The sequence below is a fragment of the Pristis pectinata genome, chromosome 3 (assembly GCF_009764475.1).
Source record: "Pristis pectinata isolate sPriPec2 chromosome 3, sPriPec2.1.pri, whole genome shotgun sequence".
NCBI lineage: Eukaryota > Metazoa > Chordata > Chondrichthyes > Rhinopristiformes > Pristidae > Pristis > Pristis pectinata.
Window position 1 is genome coordinate 90,348,532 of NC_067407.1, and position 17,826 is coordinate 90,366,357.

General features: G+C 39.4%; 1 protein-coding gene across 1 annotated transcript in view; it reads left to right on the plus strand.

Annotated features, from left to right (window-relative positions):
• The window catches only part of LOC127567988 (ADP-ribose glycohydrolase MACROD2-like), an 874,651-nt gene that overhangs the window by 815,264 nt on the left and 41,561 nt on the right, over positions 1 to 17,826 (plus strand). The window contains exon 12 of the mRNA XM_052011231.1: positions 4,441 to 4,527. Within this exon, the coding sequence (XP_051867191.1) occupies positions 4,441 to 4,527 (87 nt within the window). The remainder of the gene's footprint in view (positions 1 to 4,440; positions 4,528 to 17,826) is intronic.

The following is a 17,826-nucleotide window of genomic DNA, read 5'->3' on the forward strand; positions in this document are numbered from 1 at the left end:
GGAGAGCAAGTACATATTTTGTACTTGGACTTCCAGAAACATTTTACAAGGGGCCTTACAAAAGAACATGAGAACCAATGATGTTGGAAGTAATACATTGGCATGGATAGAGGACTGACTAACAGGAAAGAAGCAGCGAATAGAGGTAAGGGGATTATTTTCAGTTTGGCAACCTGTGACCAGCAGTGTGCCACAGAGATGAGTGCTGGGACCACAGATGTTTGCAATATATAGTAATAACTTTGAGGAAGGAAGTGGATATATGGTAGTCAAATTTACAACCAACACAGACATACGTGGGAATGAAAGCTGCAAAGAGGATGCAAACAGTTTGATAAGTTAAGTGAATGGGTAGTATGTTGCCAGTGTGGGAAATTGTGAAGTTGTTCATTTTGTAAGGAGGTTAAACAAAAGAACAGGGTAATATTTAACTGGAGAAAAACTGCAGAAAACTGCAGCACAAATGGATTTTCAGGTTCTTGTACATGAAACACAGAAAGCTGGCTCATAAATGCAGCAGGTAATAGAGAAGACCAATGGAATTTTAGTGTTATTTCAAGGGAATTGGAGTATAAAGGTAGGGAAGCCTTACTGCAACTGTTCATGGTATTAAAGAGACCACATTTAGAATGCCCTGATTTAAGAAACGATATTATTTCATTGGAGGAGATTCAGAGAAATTGCACTTGGATGATCCCAGGCACAGAGGGACTCTTCCATGAGGAAAGGTTAAACTGTTGGCACTCTACTCATTGAAATTTATAAGAGGTGATTTTATTGAAATGTATAGGATTATTATGGAGCTTGACAAGGCTAAATGCAGAGAGGAAGTTTCCTCTCATGGAAGTGTTCAGAGCCAGTGAATATGGTCTCAGATTAAAGGGGTGTCCATTTAAGACTGAGATGAAGGAGAAATTCCTTTTCTTGCAATTTGCATGTTTTTAGAACTCCTTGCCACAGGGTCCCTGTGTGTCTTTAATGCTGAGATAGATAGATTTATATTCTGTCAGGGAATCATGGAGAATGGACTTGAGGAATGTTGGATTAATCGTGATCCTTTTGAATGGTGGAGCAGTCTCAAAGAGTCGAATGTTCAACTCCCTTTCCTGTTTCTTATGTTCTTACATATTATTTGAATTCTCTTTACCATACATAGTCCTCATTTACCCGCTGTTTATAACTTTGATGAATTGCAGCTCCTATTGTGCCAGAATAATCCTCTGCCTTGTAACTTTGAACTCCTCTAAAACAATGCTACCTGCATTCTGACTTTCAGTGCCCCAGTTACCTTATCCTTATGCTTATTGACTCCAGTACCATCTCGATTATTAAATTCTCATCTTTGTTTGTCAAGACCTCCCTGGTCCTCACCTCCAAATCTCTTTATTCACCTCTCATTACTCTGCCCTTCACCATTTCTGGCATCCTGAGCATGCTCTGTATTAACACTTCCACCACTGGAATCCACGACTTAAGCTGTCCAGGTGCTGCACACTGGAACTCTGTCACAAAATTTCAGTAACCCTCTTTAAAGGGAATGGTGAAACTGTCGAACTTAGAACCATGTGGACTAGTTGAGGTGAACAGCATAGATATGTTTAAACAGAAACATAGACAAGTATATAAAGATGAAGGAGATGGCGGGAGGAGGACAATAATGTCAAGCATAAACACCAGTATAGATCTGCTGGTTCAAATGGCTTGATTATTTAGTGAGTTGATAGAAAGATAAATATTGGCCAGGACACCAGGGAAAACTCTTTTGCTCACTCTCGATATGGTTCTTCGGAATCTTTCATTTTTATCTGAAAAAGTCGACAAGGCGTCAAGCTCATTTAAAGAGCAACACTTTTGACAATGCAGCACTCTCACAGTCTTGCACTGGAGTGCCAGACTATTTTTCTTTTATCTAATCAATAGTGTGAACTTTGAACCCACAATCCCATGATTTAGAGGTGAGCGAACTTTCATTGAACCATGGCTGTCACACAAATATCTCCCTACTAATTAGAGTCCTTTGGCCACTGAATCCATGCCAATCATCAAGCACCAATATTCACCTATCCTAGTTTATTCTTCCTTACATTTCCATCAGCAACCTCAGATTCTACAACATTGTGGGCTGAAGGGCCTGTTCCGTGGTGTACTGTTCTATGTTCTTAACTCACCTACACACCAGGGAGAACCTGTAGCACCCAATTAACCTACCAAACCCAGGTCTTTCAGAGGAAACAACAGCATTTGGAAGAAACCATAGCAACCACTGGGAGAACATACAAGTTCCACACAGATGGCAATAGAGGTCAGAACTGTTGGTGTGATGGAGCTGTGAGGCAGCAGTACTACTAGCTGTGCCCTAATACCACCCATTTATGGCTCTATATCAATGTAATGCTCCTGAAAAATTCTTTAGGACATTTTATAATGTTTATGATATTAAAGGTACTATATGACACTGAGTTGTTGTTGACAGTCTGCAAAGGAATTAAGACTGATATATTTGGAGCTTTGTTGTGATTCTGGTGGAGACAGTGAAGAAACTTTTAAAGAATGCATGACCTCTAGAAAAGCAGCTTCTCAATAATTAATCAAAAATGAATCCATCTAAGGATATATAGAGGACAAATTTCATCAAAAGGAAGATGAAGATGTATCCTGATGGCATATGGAATCATAAAGATTCTGTTTTGTTGGAGAATGCCACACCATTGAAAATGTTTAGAAAATTTTGATCAATTATATAATCGCCAAGAGATATAATCACAAAAGAGAAGGCCAGTTGATCCACTCTTATAATTCATGCAGAAGATCATAGTTATCCCTCTGCCTCCCTCCCTGCTGCATCTGACTGCAGCTGTACTTTTGCTTCATGAGTTTGCTCTGATGCTATGTATTTTTAAAATTCTTCCTCTTTTACCTTAGGCTGAAAATAAAGTTAACTGCTGGTGTCTGAATTATATAAAAATTACATAGCATTTTCATCTTTGTCCATCACTTTGCTTGTGTTGGCATCACACTTCTGCAAAGTGCAAATTAGACAGCATCTGATTGATCTATGCATAAGATACAATTTAAGAAGCACCACTAAGGTAATATGAAAATAATGAATCTGGCTAATGTAGTCAGCAAAATATACCAATTAAAGGCAAAATTGAACAAATCAAAAGTAGTCCAAAATTTGTTTTGAGCATCACTTTGTGCAGTTTCCCAGTTTCTCCACCAAGCTAAGCAAGAGATCTGAATAATAGAAAATTATAAAAATTAAACGAGATTGTTAGACTTCTTTCACATTTCCCACAGCGTTTTTTTTGCATCTACCATATCCACAGCAGTGTTTATTGTTGGATCAGCTTGTGCCTTATGAGAAGCCAAAGTTTGTGCAAGTCTCCAACCCAGCATTGTTAACTGAAGATCTGCAACTGAGCAGGCTACAGCTTCCAAGAACATAGCTCCAATTTTCCTACATATATCTCTGATTGGGACCAAAGCTGTCTCTTTACACGTGAAGACTTGCTCTTTGAAAGCACTATTCTGTCCTCCATTCTAAGGTTGAATGGAGATGAGTTGACGTATGTTTGTGTAAATATTTGTGTGTAAAAGGCTTACACTTTTTAGGTATCCAAAAAAACCAATGAATTGATTACTGCCACAAAGAGGACATTCTTATTTGTAAGCAATTACAAACTCTGTCATTCACATTCCTACCACATCAGATATGATCAATGCTTCTGCCATTTCTACCCATCTTACCCATCTGAAGCTTAATACCAACTGAAAGAAAAGAAACAAATTAAGTGATGTAGGCAGATAATGCTGCATTGGATAGTTTAATAATGCATAATTATTCATACATTGTATAAATTAATTAGAAATAACATCAAAAAGCATATGGTGACAAAATTGCTTTCAATATTATTTGTAATAGTAAATTGCCACATTTGGATTTAATTAAACTATATTTATATTCAACTATTAGTTCCAACTTTGGCAAGTCCAAATGGAATTAAGAATTTGTTCATGAATTTTATATGGCTCTAAAGAAATTCATTGGTAGGTTTGTCAGCAAATATAAATCATCTTTTGTTCAGCCTTCTAATAACACATTATGCATTTATCAGGACATTTAAATCACATGTTTCTCTAGGCAATACATAACAATCTTTCATGTTTAAGAGCTTCCATGCAGAGTTTTTATGTTGTTTTATTATATGCTGGGAGTGTGACTGACAGAATAGTCTGCAATTTCTTATAAGAGAGCTTTGATGCTGTAATAAGTGAAATGTCCTTCATGGACACACATAAAATAACATGGGATTGTCTCATTGCAAGAAGGCGGTAAGCAATATAATTGATTCAGTTAACTCATTAAAATGACAGAGAAGCATAAAAGAAAGGTAAGCATTGGCTTCATGACTGTACAATTTTCTTTTGTTCTTTCAGATGAAGAGGATCTGAATACAAACTCTCCATCTTCAAAGAAGTATGGAAATAAAGAATCAATGGAAAAGATCGATGATAAGATTGAAGGTATGAGATATTTATTGCAATAGATAATATACGGTTTGTATTTAATCTTACGCTTATGAGTTTACAGTTGTGAATGGTGAGTCTTTATTGGAAGAAGGGTCATGAAATATGTACACCAATAGAAAGAGTGAGGAAGAATTTGGAATTGGTTATTTGATCACAGAGAGAGTATTCAATACATAAAATGCTGGCATTAACAAAGTTTATCAAGTTTTGGGAAACACTTAAATGACATATGTTGATAATTGGGGCATCCAAGTTATTTCAAGTGTATGTAGCTTAACTGGTTGAGGGTGCTGATGGTTGAAATGGGCTCAAAGAAAAAGATCAGTCAAGATTGCAGAACTTCTCGTTATGCAGGGAATCTCAAAAAGCACAAATTATTTTATTGGAGAAAATATTTAAAATCCATCATTACTTGTGTTTCTGGGAAAAACTAAAGCAATGCAAACAAGATTGTTATTTTATAATGGGTATGTGACTGAGACGAAATCTGCATTAGATTAGCAAGCTTTAAAGAAGACATGAATCAGGTAGTTATTTTTTCCTACAGATATCTGAAAAATGGTGGCTGATCAAGTTTGCTTGTAGAGATATTTGTATTTTGTTGTTTAGACTGTATTCTGCATAAAAGGAGTAGACTCTAAATGGGATGCTATTGTTTAATATTCTAACTGTACCTTGTTTTCAAACTCCTTCAAAACTTGCCCCTCCATATCATTGTATCCACATCCAGTTCTATAATTTGCCAAGGTATTTATCCTTCAACAATTCTGGCCTCTTGATCATCCCAAATTTTATTTACTTCACCGTTGCCAGTCATGCTTTCAGTCACCTTTGGGAGTGATGTGGGGAACTGGGTCAAAGTTGTCCCAGAAAAACCATCATTGATCACTCCCAAAATGACTAATCCTCCCAACGCAGTACTCGACTGAGACTGTCAGGTAAGTCCCTTACAAACTTTTCATCCTTCGGGCCAACCCTTGAGATGTTCATTTAAATTTCCTGGCTACTTAGCCCATTGGAAAAGCATTTATTTTTGTCTTTACTGGAAGACTCCCCAACAGTGATCTGATGAAGGCCTGTCTGTTAAATTATTGTCAGAGCAGATGGCCTTGTCTGTTCAGGCTTCCTTTACCAGTCAAGACCCACAGTTTCACTGTCATATGCACATACCAATATTGTAGCTGTGACATCTAATTAGCATTGCATGTTGGTTAACTTTACTGCTAAGTGGCCAATGAACGGTGTTGAGACCCCTTACGCACAAAAGTGTATGATTCCATTTCCCACCATACGCTAGGCATGGGATTCGTGTTTTGTTATCAAGATTACATTTAAATTCAATTGCTTGGTGCAAAACAAGGATGCCCAATGTGATTGAATTTCTAGCTTTTAGAGTGAGTTTCTTCTCTGTGGTGATTTTTCTATGCATGATCCATTTGGTAACAACATTTTCCGTCTCTTTGTGATTTAGAACAGGGAGAATTCAGCTATTGATTATTAAGTTCCAGTGTTAGCCTTGTAGTCAGTGCATCAAGGTATACTTTGTCATTTGCTGTTGCTTATGCTTATTACTAAAATACAGTTTCTTACCATCCATTGCATTGAGAACACTCTGTTTAATATTAAATTATGCTTTTAAAGATATTGATTGCAATGTCTTCCTTGTTCTCTTCCTACATTATACATTACGTACATGTGAATCCTGCATTATGACATCACAATTAGTGATACAAATGTAAAGAGGAAATTCAGTCTTGAGAATGAACAACATTGAGCCAGCTGCTGCAGGAGCAGAGATCACAGAGCAATGCTCCCAAAGCAGTTTCCATAACTTGGCAAAGGATGTTTCAATCTGCTTTTTCCACTTTTTGTTCAGTCCCCAGTGTTTCCACAAAAGAAACATGAAGGAAGTGCCAAAGTAAGAAGAAAATTACAGATTTTTGCATAGCACCAATTTGAATGAGGTTGGTGTTAATTAGTTATAGACCCTTTCTGTTTGTCAGTGGGTGGTGTAAGTCCTCACATGCAAATCAATACCTAAGAACTGATGAGTTGGAAATTAGACTGGGCCCCTGGTACAGTGCTGAGTTGCACCCGATCCAAGAGATAAATTCAAATAAATAGTCTTGGTTTGGGTTGATCTTGGTAAATGCTCTGCTCATTTATTTAATCCCTGTTAACTTTCAGCTGAATTAGCAGGTTGTGATTTCTTTGGATGTAAACCAGACATTAAACCTATTAAATATGTAAATGGAGGACCAAGCCCCATTTTAAATCAGTTTCAAATAAACTCTCATTTTTGAATGTCAAAAGCAAACAAAACGCTTCCTGTGCTGATGTTTCCCATGACTCCACTGGTGTTATAGTGACCTTCACCACCTTCGTCCCTTCCATCGCCTTTCTTCTGTTACAAAATTCTATTCCCCAGGATTTGCCAAGGAGACAGCAAAGCAGGTGGTCCAGGAATTGTCTTTCTCAAATTGGAAATTGCAAGGGAGTTGAAGATACAACCAGTTATTCAGCTGAGATCTGAACTTTGTTTTTTTATTGATCCTTGAGCTGCTTAATTTGCGTAGCTACACTGCTTTTACAGCCACGAGAAAGGGCTGCACCTCATTTGTTCTTAGATTTCTTCTCCTCTTTGGGGCTCATTCCAGCCCTTTGATAGACGGAGCAGCCATTCCTCAAAAGGAGAGAACCATCACTTGGTTCTGCTGTTTTTATTTCATCAAATTCACAGGGAGTTGACACTGTTTCAGCACGTAGGAAAAAAGATTTATAAGTTGCTGTCAGGATATGGGAAAGTAAGAAAAAATTGGTGTGTTTTTCATTACAGCCTATCTTATTTACAGAGCGAGTCAACATAATTGTTAAAATGATACATCTTGCCTTCAATTATAAAATATTCTTTCTTGCATAGACTTAAATAACTGGAAAACAAGTTGCTATCACAAATTCATCTTAGTTAAAAGTTGCACAAGCTAATACACCCTATCTATGACTTTCTGTGTTTCTGATGTGATTTCTTTGCTGTCATCAGTCAGTAATTTTGTGCACTGCGCATGCTTGCACAGTAAATCAAGCAATCATACCTGATTTCCAGGGTGACAAAGTCACCAATTTGTTTTTTGTATGAGAGACCTAATTAAAACAATCTCATATAAATTAGCATTAAGAAGGATCTTTAATTGTTTTTTTCTTAATTAAGACTTTTAAAAAATCTTTACTTATACAACACGGTAACAGGCCCTTCCGGCCCAATGAGTCTGTGCCGCCCATTTTAAACCTATGTTAACCTACCCGTACGTCTTTAGAATGTGGGAGGAAACTAGAGCACCCGGAGGAAGCCCACGCAGACACACGGAGAGAACATACAAACTCCTTACAGACAGCGACGGGAATCAAACCCCGATCGCTGGTGCTGTAATAGCGTCACACTAACCGCTACACTACCATGCTGCCCCACGTTAGTTGGACTGCACGGAGTATTGTGTACAGTTCTGGTCGCCACACTACAGGAAGGATGTGGTAGCAAAAGACAGAGTGCAGAAGAGACTCACTGGAATGATGTCTGGCAGGAGGGCTGCAGTTGTAAGGAGAGATTGGCATTGATAGGATCAGAGTCCTTTTTCCCGGGGCAGGGAAGTCTAGAACTCAAGGGCACAGGTTTAAGGTGAGAGGAGAGGAATTTGAAGGAGATCAGAAGGGTAGGTTTTTCACACAGAGGGTGGTGGGTATCTGGAATGAGTTGCCAGAGAAGTTGGTAGAGACAGATACGATCACTACGTTTAAAAGGCATTTGAACAGAAAGGGTATGGAGGGTCAGAGGCCAAATGCAGGCAAATGGGATTAGCATAGATAGGGATCACAGTCGGCATGGACGAGGTGGGTGAGAGGGCCTGTTTCTGTGCTGTACCATTCTATCACCCACGAGAGGCAGTAGGAGAAGAATGAGCTCCTCAAGCAATTCGTTGACCAGGTAGGCAAACCAGCAAAGCGCTTTACTCTTATGGCACTTACTAAAGTTGCTGAAGGGTCGCCACTTTCAACCGTAATTCTCGTGCAGGGTATTTTATCAAACACTTCCTAATTTGGAAAGAAATGTTGCACCCCAATGAAAACCTACCATGGAGTTCTGTACGTTGCTGGCGCTTGGACACACAGCTGCAAAGCTCAGAGCTGCAGTCTTTGAGGAGCTCATGCAAGTCACACACACCACTGCAGCAACTTGCAATGGAGGGACAGGAGAGGGGAGAGAGCAAGACCCCAGGTTACTCTGTGAGAGCCTGAAGAGGATCAGATCCACACGGGAAAAGAAGCCCTTTGTATCAAGGTGTCCAAGGTGCCGACCTGGACCATGGACAAGCCTTGCTCTGCAGGAGATGGCAACAGAACTGACTTCCAGAAACAAGACACACTGAAACACAAAATATCACCACCTCATCAGATGTGCTACCGACATGTGGTGCCTTTAGCTGCATCACCATGAGCTCTCAGGCACTGGGCCACGTTTACCTCACCAGCTCACAGTCAAAGAGGGCGGCTCCCTCCTTCTTTCGCACTCACTCGCGCCCAAGTGGCGCCCCTTCTCCCGGAGACACTTACTGACTGCCAGACAAACATTCCTCATCCAAGTCAGAGAATATTCTGCAGACGTGCCGGAGGAACTCAGCAGGTCAGGCAGCATCCATGGAGGGAATGTTTATTTCCAAGTTGTGGGCGTGCTACGTTGGCACTGGAAGCGCGGTGACACCCGCGGGCCGCACCCAGAACACTTCACGCAAAAAAGGATGCACCTCACCATGTGCTCCGATGTACATGTGACCAATAAAGATATCTCATCTTAAAGAACATAAGAGGTAACAGGAATAAGACATTTGACCTGCCCTGATATTCAATAAGACACTTGCTATTCTTTCACTTTACTGCACTAACCATGTTTTCCTTATTTCTTGAACATCTAAAAATCTATCAAACCCAGTCTTGAACATACTCAGCCACTAAACCTCCAGTAGATTCACAGCCTGTGGATGAAGATCTTTTTCATCTCTTTCTGACCTCTTATGTTGAGACAGTGACCACTGGACACTGCAACCAACAGAGAGATCAACTCCACATTTCCCTGTCAAGCCCTGCACGAAAACCAAATGCTGGAAATCTGATATAAAAACAGAAAATGCTGGGAGGCCTCAGCATGTGGAAAGAGTTAATGTTTCAGGTCAAAAACTCAGTTAACTCTCTTTCTCTTTCCACAGAGGGCTGCCGATTAATCTTGTCTTTTTATTTCTGCTTCCCTCATCCTTAATTCTTTGTCTCTCACAGTGCAGTCTCGTGTAGTTAAACCTATATAATAATCTTTTTGCATTCATTTACATGATGAAAGCATCGCTAACAAACCCAGCATTTGCTGCCCATCCCTAATTGCCCTTAAAGTGGAGGTGGTGAGCTGCCTTATTGAACTGCTGCAGCCATTCTGTTGAAGGTATCTTTGCAGTGTTGTCAAGAAATTCCAGGCTTTAGATCCAGCAACAATGAAGGAGCAACATATGTTTCCAAGTTCAAATGGTATGTGACTTTGAAGTGAATTTGCAAGAGGTGAGATTCGCAGGTATCTGTTACCCTTGACCTGTTTGGTTGACGTCATGGGTTTAGAAGGTACAGTGCAGAAGTCTTTGTGGTTTGTTCCTGTGCAATTTGTTGTGTACCGCTGGTAGAAGGAATGAATGCTTTGGGCGGTGTATGGGGTATTAATCAAGCTTCTCCTGGATGGTGTCGTTTCTTTGGGTATTCCTTGTGCCTAGTGGATGGTGGTAGAGTTTTTGGGGATCAAGTGATGAATCGCTCCGTGCAGGATGCCTGGTCTCCGACCTGCTATTGTAACCTGTGATCAGTGATGTCCACCATGGTATTGATGGTACGTGACTCAGTTACAGTAATCCATTGAATGTGAAAGATAGGTGGTTAGACTCTCCCTTGTTGGAGGTGGTGATCTCTCACCTCATAAAACTTTCTCACAACACTCGAGAGAGTTTTCCTTAGCAAGCAATCAGGAAATATTATGCAGTATGCAATTACATTGGTTAGGTTGCAATTCAAGTTACAACAAAACTTCTTTTGCATAATTATAAATGAAAAATCTTCTATGATCTTGCATAATCAGGCAGAAAAATAGAATATAGTCATTTATTTTCATTGACAAGCATTCCTTGATTTATAAAAGAGTGGTAATCTGGCAGAGGTTAATTAATATAGTTTAACATAGTTTTTCAGTATAAAATATTCATTTCAATTAGGATATCTAGCACTCTACTATTAAGCTGCTGGATTTTAAAATGACTGAAAATAACTTCTTTTTTAAATAAAGAGCTAAAGGGAATCGTTCAACATCTTTATTGATATTCATGTCAGTTTCTTGGTAAATTAATTGTTTTTGGATTAAAAAATCTTTTAAACTGTACTGATTGGAGCCTTGCATTTGAAAAGACAGTGCCCAAATTTCAAGAGCCTTCCCTAAACAATGCAATTTTACAAGGTCAAGATGGACGTGGCTAATTTTCTGAGTGAAACAAAATCAAGATGAATTGAATCTTGAAACGGTACGAAAGATTGTGGAAAATTTGAATGCACTACCCTGTCAGTGAAGAAATTTCTTCTCATCTCAATCCTTCAATATTTCATCCTGTATCCTGTGACTTCCACCAGCTAAGGGAACATCTTACTTGTATCCTGCCTGTCGAGCCCTGTCAGAGTTTCGTATGCTTCAGTGAGATCTCCTCTCACTATTTTAAACAAATGAATGTGGGTCAAGGTAGCCTTTCCTCTCCTCATTATGTAGTCCCATTATCCCAGGAATCAGTTTGGTAAACCTTTGATGCACTCCTTCTATGGCAAATATATCCTTTCTTAGATGGGGACCAATTCTACATACAATACTCCAGATGTGATCTTAGCAAGGCCCTGTATTACTGTAGGTAGTTGTGAGTTCAAGTCCCATTTCAGACATGAAAACAATAATCTAGGTTTAGAGGGTACAACACTATCAAAGACACTGCCTTTCAGATGAGACATTAATACCAGGCTTGCTCACTATCATTAGAAAAAATCCCTAGCACTATTTTATAGAGCAGCAGGGGGGAATGCTTAGTATCATATCTGTTTATTATTTGTTCAACAAAATTATGCAGAAATTAGCTGCCATGTTTTCTATGTTACAGTGATGGCTGTGCTTAATATGTACTTCATTGGTTGTAAAGCACTTTGAGATATCCTGAAAAAGGTGTGAAACGCAGTGTCCAAATACAGGATTTCATTCATTCAATTCACTTTTTACTCAGTTCAGTTAGATTGATGTAGATTGCCATGTTGATAGCAAACAGTTGTCACTTGTGTTTTCTAATTGATTGTAACCTGTAATCAGCACAAAGTGAAACTCCATTGTTAAAGGAAATAGACCTGCATTTCTATAGCATCTTCTGTGCCCTTGGCATACTCCAAAGTACATTACTGCCATTACATAGTTGTGGAGTGCAGTCACTATTCTATTACTAGAAAATCAACAGTCAGCATTGGAATTTTGCTGGTTCCATATGGATGGTTCATCTGAAAATCATTGGGATTTAAAATGAACAGCCAGTTATAAAATTGTCTGAGAGCACAGAATCATTGTTGGGAGATTGTGCTTTCAGTAGTGTTGGGCAGTTTACACATCTATATGTCACATCAACATTTCAATGAAGTGACAATGATCTGAAAAGAACAGAGAAACAAGGGGAGTATTGAGATGCTGTTGTATTGTGGATTTATTTTTCAATGAAAGTGAGAACTTCCTTTTTCCAATATTAATATTTTTATATGTGAATTATCAATAAACCTGCCTCTCGTGCACAGCTGTTCTACAGTGGCAACTGACAATCTACTTCTCATCATATTCTATTTTGGATTCTCTGCTCCAAGTCAGGATAGCTCCATGCAATAGCTTAGGGTCTTGTAATGAGCAAAAGGAAATGACATTCTGCATGGGTAGAGCAATATTTTGTGCTTCTGTTCATGAGATGTTGCAAGATGTACCAGAAAATTAGTGTATTTATAGACACTGTGTAAAGGCGCATTTATTGAACAGCACATTATATTTTGTGGCTATTAAAATTTGTGGCTATTAAAATTTGAGCCATTGGCCTTTGAGTGGCAAAGAATCACGCTGAAAGATTCTTTGCCACAAGTAAGAATGTGATTTATCAACTCATATAACATCCACAGGACAGTGTATTTTGTGAGATGTCAGATTGCTGCAGTGTTTCCATGTTGATACCAAATAACTGTTAATTGTCTTTTCTCATTGGCTGTAACCTGTAATCAGCACATTAAGTGAAAATGATGTTAAAGGAAAAGGGTCTGCATAACTGTAGCCCTTTTCGTGCCCTCAAGCGTATCCCATATCACTTTACAGCCAATAAAATAATTTTGAAGCCAGTCAGTGTTCTGACAGCAGCAATTGAACATGACGAGCTCCCAGAAACTGGACAATTTAATATTAATTATAGGATAAATATTAGTCAGGGCACAGGAATTGGCTCACCCGCTGTTCTTTGAAATAGTAATCACATTCACCTGGAGGAGTGTATGGTGTTGCGGTTCAGAGTCTCACAAAAAAGATTATATTTATGTGGTGCACTGGGAGTGTCAGACTAAAATCTTGTGTTTAATTCTTTGAATTGAGCCTTGATCCCAGTCTTTAGACTCAGGAGTGGGAGAGTACTATCCACTAAGCAAGACCTGACACATTATGGCATTAAAAACTAAACAGGGAGCGCACACTATCCTTTAACTTCTATTGATAATATGGTGATTGCAACAAGTCAGGGGAATGTTGGAAAATGGTATAGTGTACTGCGATCTGTTGTCCGAAACCAAATGGTTGTGAGATGTAAATTATTAGACAATGTGACACAGCTTTAAAACAACACAAAGTACACAAGTGCCACCTACTGGATTAGTAACATGATTAACTGCTCAGTCCCAAATGGTTTGAAATGGATTCTATAGCTCCAAAAGAATAAAGGAAGAAATAAAAGTCCCCTGTGTGCTCTGAAGTCTTTGATTTGGTCACCAACAGAAATGACCTAAAGGAAAATCCCAAACTCTTACTCTTATGTTAGCGCAGACCTCTTTCCTCTCTTTGTTTTGTTTTGGCATAAATTTTCCCAATTTTCTGACCAATTTCCAGTGTAAAACACTCCAATTTAAATAAATAGTTTAAAAAAAAGGTAAAGAAATCACCAGTTAATTATGGTTGGAAGTTTCCATGGATGAGAACAGAATCTGGCTTGTTTGTGAAGCTCCTTACTTGTGAGTACCACACCAAGACTCATTATCAGGGCTTAGACTTCAAGAATGGCCACTTAAGCAACATATGAAAGGACTGCCAGCATCCAGCGAATAATTTTCAAACTGGTATCAAGGATGGTGTGGGAGCAGGATAAGTTAAAGTTTCTTTTAATGTTACAGTCTGAAGGGACTACTGAAAATTTTGTCATTTTGCTGGTCACTGTTTTTCAGCCCTATGATGAAAAGTACAAAACATCTGTTTTAATTACAAGATTAATGTGCTCAAGTGTAATGAAGTCAAATGTGGAAATGTCCCACTTGCTGTTTATGATGTTTATTTGTAGAAAAGTAGAAAACAAACTTTAAACCTGAATTACGTCAGTCAAGTAAATGACAACTTGCATTATTTGACCCCATTAACACAGTAAAATATCTCAAGGAAACTTGTGGAGCATTATCAAATAAAAATTGATACAACCTGAATTAGAAGATGGTAAGGAAAAACCTATTAAAAGTGATAGATTTACAGTACAAAATCAAGGTCACCTGTAGTATGCATATTGTCTTTGCATTTGCAGACAATCAAACTGAGCTCTAAGCCTTGCCTATTCATTCACTGAAACATATGAGACTCCAGGCAAGACAAAATTCTTCTACTGACCTGATCCAGCTACACAACACTGCCCTCCAATAATCAAGGTTCACAATAAGTCACTGGAAAACATGAGCCACTTTCCATTTCTCAGGAGCCACTTCTCAGTGAAGGCAGATAGTGGTGATGAAATTCACCATTGTCTTCAATGTGGCAGGACTAGTCATTTGAAGATCAGGCCCTCAGATGTGGCACAAAACTTGTAGTCTACAGGGGAGCAGTCATCCATATTTCCCTATTTCCTTACAATGTAGAGGGAAGCCATTCGACCCATTGAGTCCAAGCCAGCTCTCAGAGCAATCCCATTCTCCCACTTGTTTCCCTGTAACATATTTTCTCTCTGATGTCCATCAACTCTACCCTGATTCTCCAACCACTCACTTACACTCAGATAATTTACTCTTGACAATTAACCCACCAACCAGCACAGGAAGTGGGAGCACCTAGGGGATATGCACGCAGTCACAGAGAGGACATTGCAAATTCCATACAGACATCAGCAGAGTTAGGATCAAGCCCAGGTCACTGGAGCTTTGAGGCAGCTGCACTTCCTACTGTGCTATTGTGCTGCTTTCTCCTCACATATGCTTCTGTGGCCAGGACTACCTACATCAAGCATCTCAACACATTGGAAATATACCATTGCAAAATCTATCAAATTCACTGGAAGGATTAGCAAACCAACATCAGTGTCCTCTCCCAGGCCAACTTGTACGCATTTAGCTCCATTGGGCAACCTATATTGTTCATGTTCTTAAACTCAGTCACAGGAAGAGATTATCAGACTGACAGAGAAAAAGGTTCAAGGTTGTGCTCAAGGCCTTCTTAAAACAAAGTAACATTCCCAGTGACCTTTGGGAATCCAGATTTCATAATCCCTGGCCCATGACCACTTAAAGTGGGGAAGGAGCATTAGGGATGGTATTAAGAATCTTGAGTCCATGCACCGGGAGCACACAGAAGTCCAGTGTAAACATTGGAAGGAGCTTGCCACTTCTGAAGTTACCCACCTGCCTGCCCTTTAGGATCCTACTGCTCTGTCTGTGGAAGAGCCTGGAGTTCTCATACCGGCCTTGGAACCTACAAAACAAGAGTGGTAACAGGTCATCCTCTGTCCTGGGGTACTGCCTAAGAAGTTAAAGATTTTAAACATCTTGAACAAGGAGGGTTGAGGGAGGAAATTCCAGAGCTCTAGGGCTCAGGCAGCTGAAGGCATATCTGGAATTGGTGGAGTGATTAGATCAGGGGTTCACAAGAGGCAGAGTTGTTCTACACAATAAACCACAAAAGAATTGTAAATTATGATAGAGTGAAAAACAAGGTTCAAATCCTGAACCAGTTACAACTGTACTGCAATAAATCATGCCCTCGTTTCCACTGCAGAGAGAAGCCATTGCAAATATCATATTTTCATTGTTACATTCTTCAAGCCTTGAAAAATTAATACTCACTACCACACATAAAGTCCCCAGCTGTCCACAAATCCAGTTTCACCAGGTGGAGTTGTTCTGCCAACACTCAGCTTGACTGATAATTCTTAGACAATAAGCACATCTGGAATCTGAAAATCTCTTAAGTTTTTCTTGATTTAGTGTTAATTTGGTTCAAGGTTCAGTCTAAAATATTAATCCATCTGGGTGCTTCAGAAGAACCTTTGCATTTTGATAGATTGATGCCAGATTTCATTGAGAAAAGCTTAACCTCAGTAATTCTTGCTGCTGTATAATCGAGTTGAAGATATCTTTTGAACCAGGCATATACTTTGCAGACAGCTTGTCTTCACCTGGTCATGATGGAATACCTTCAGTTTCATATTTTGGTTGCCTTAATTGAAGGAAGTGCCTGAGAGTGGGCTTGAAATGACTAATGTTCAGGGACTAGCATTATACATTACATTTTGAAAAGTAGTTCTCGCTGAATGGGAGAATGTCAAAGCGCTCCTGAAGGATATCCATCAAGGAATAGTGTTCCTGCAAGCTTACTCCGTAAAATTTATTGGGAAGCTGGAGGGTGGGAATTCTACCATATATTACAGGGGCAGTAATAAATTGGATTTAGAAGGTAATCCTGCACTCTCCCCTCCTGCTCCATACACTGAATAACATTGATGATCGGATAAAGATAACACGTGGAAGAATTACCAGCTGACGAGCCATGGAATGTGCTGCTCAGGAGCTGGATCAACTGTGGCTTTACTTTGGCATTGAAACTATACTTATAGGTTGCCAATGAGCCAGTAGTTTAGTCCCATAGGCATATAGATTGGTAAGTTATTTGGCCATTGTAAATTACCTCTAACATTTAAGTGAATGGTAGGATCTGGGGAGAGTTAGAGCATAGAACACTATAGCACAGTACAGACCCTTCAGCCCACAATGTTGTGCCAACATTTTGTCCTGCTCTAAGATCTATTCTTAGAAGATCCCTTCCCTCCCACATAGCTCCCCATTTCTCTATCATTCATGTCCCTATCTAAGAGTCCCTTAAATGTCCCAAATGTATCTGTCCCCACAACCTCTGCAGGTAGTGCGTTCCATGCACCCACCACTCTCTGTGTAAAAAAAACTTACCCCGACGTCCCCCTTATACCTCCCTCCGATCACCTTAAAATTATGTCCCCTCATGTTAGCCATTGTCGCCCTGGGAAAAAGTTGAGAGTTCATGAGAACGTGGGGAGGAAAAAAACTGGGATTAATGCAGCATTGGTCTGAAGGGTTGGTTGATAGTGTGAACTCGGTGGGCTGAAGGGCCTGTTTCTGTGACGTATGTCTTTATGACTGCTCCCAAAATCAAAGGAAATCATCAAAAAATATTAAAAGTAAAAAGTAGTTAACTAAAAATACCCAAAACATTTATAATAACGAGAATAATTAAACCAAAGTAATTTCAACCTTTGGAGACCCGTTGATTTCCTCCAGCATTTTGTGTGTATTTTTAACCTTTGCCTGTTAAATCCATGCCCCTCTGAAATCAGTAAGGATTTAGATCCTAACAAGGTGTGTCCTGGTGCAGGACCTAAGAGGCACATCCCCAGTGTATTGCTGAGGATTTGCAATACAACTGGCCTCTGCTGCTAGTCACTACATGGAGCACTGTCCAGCACTGGAGCAAACTGAGAGATTTAGCCTGCTGACCCTGTTGGTTAGTCTGGGACTGTGTTTAATGGCACATATTTGGAAGTTCAGGGTGAATGCCATTTAAAGAGCCAAACACCAGCAGTTTCATTCAGAACTGCATGCAGTTATAAGCGAGATTTTGTCCCAAGCTGCACCACATCAAGAAAGTATTTTGAAATGTTATAGGTATTGTAATGCAGA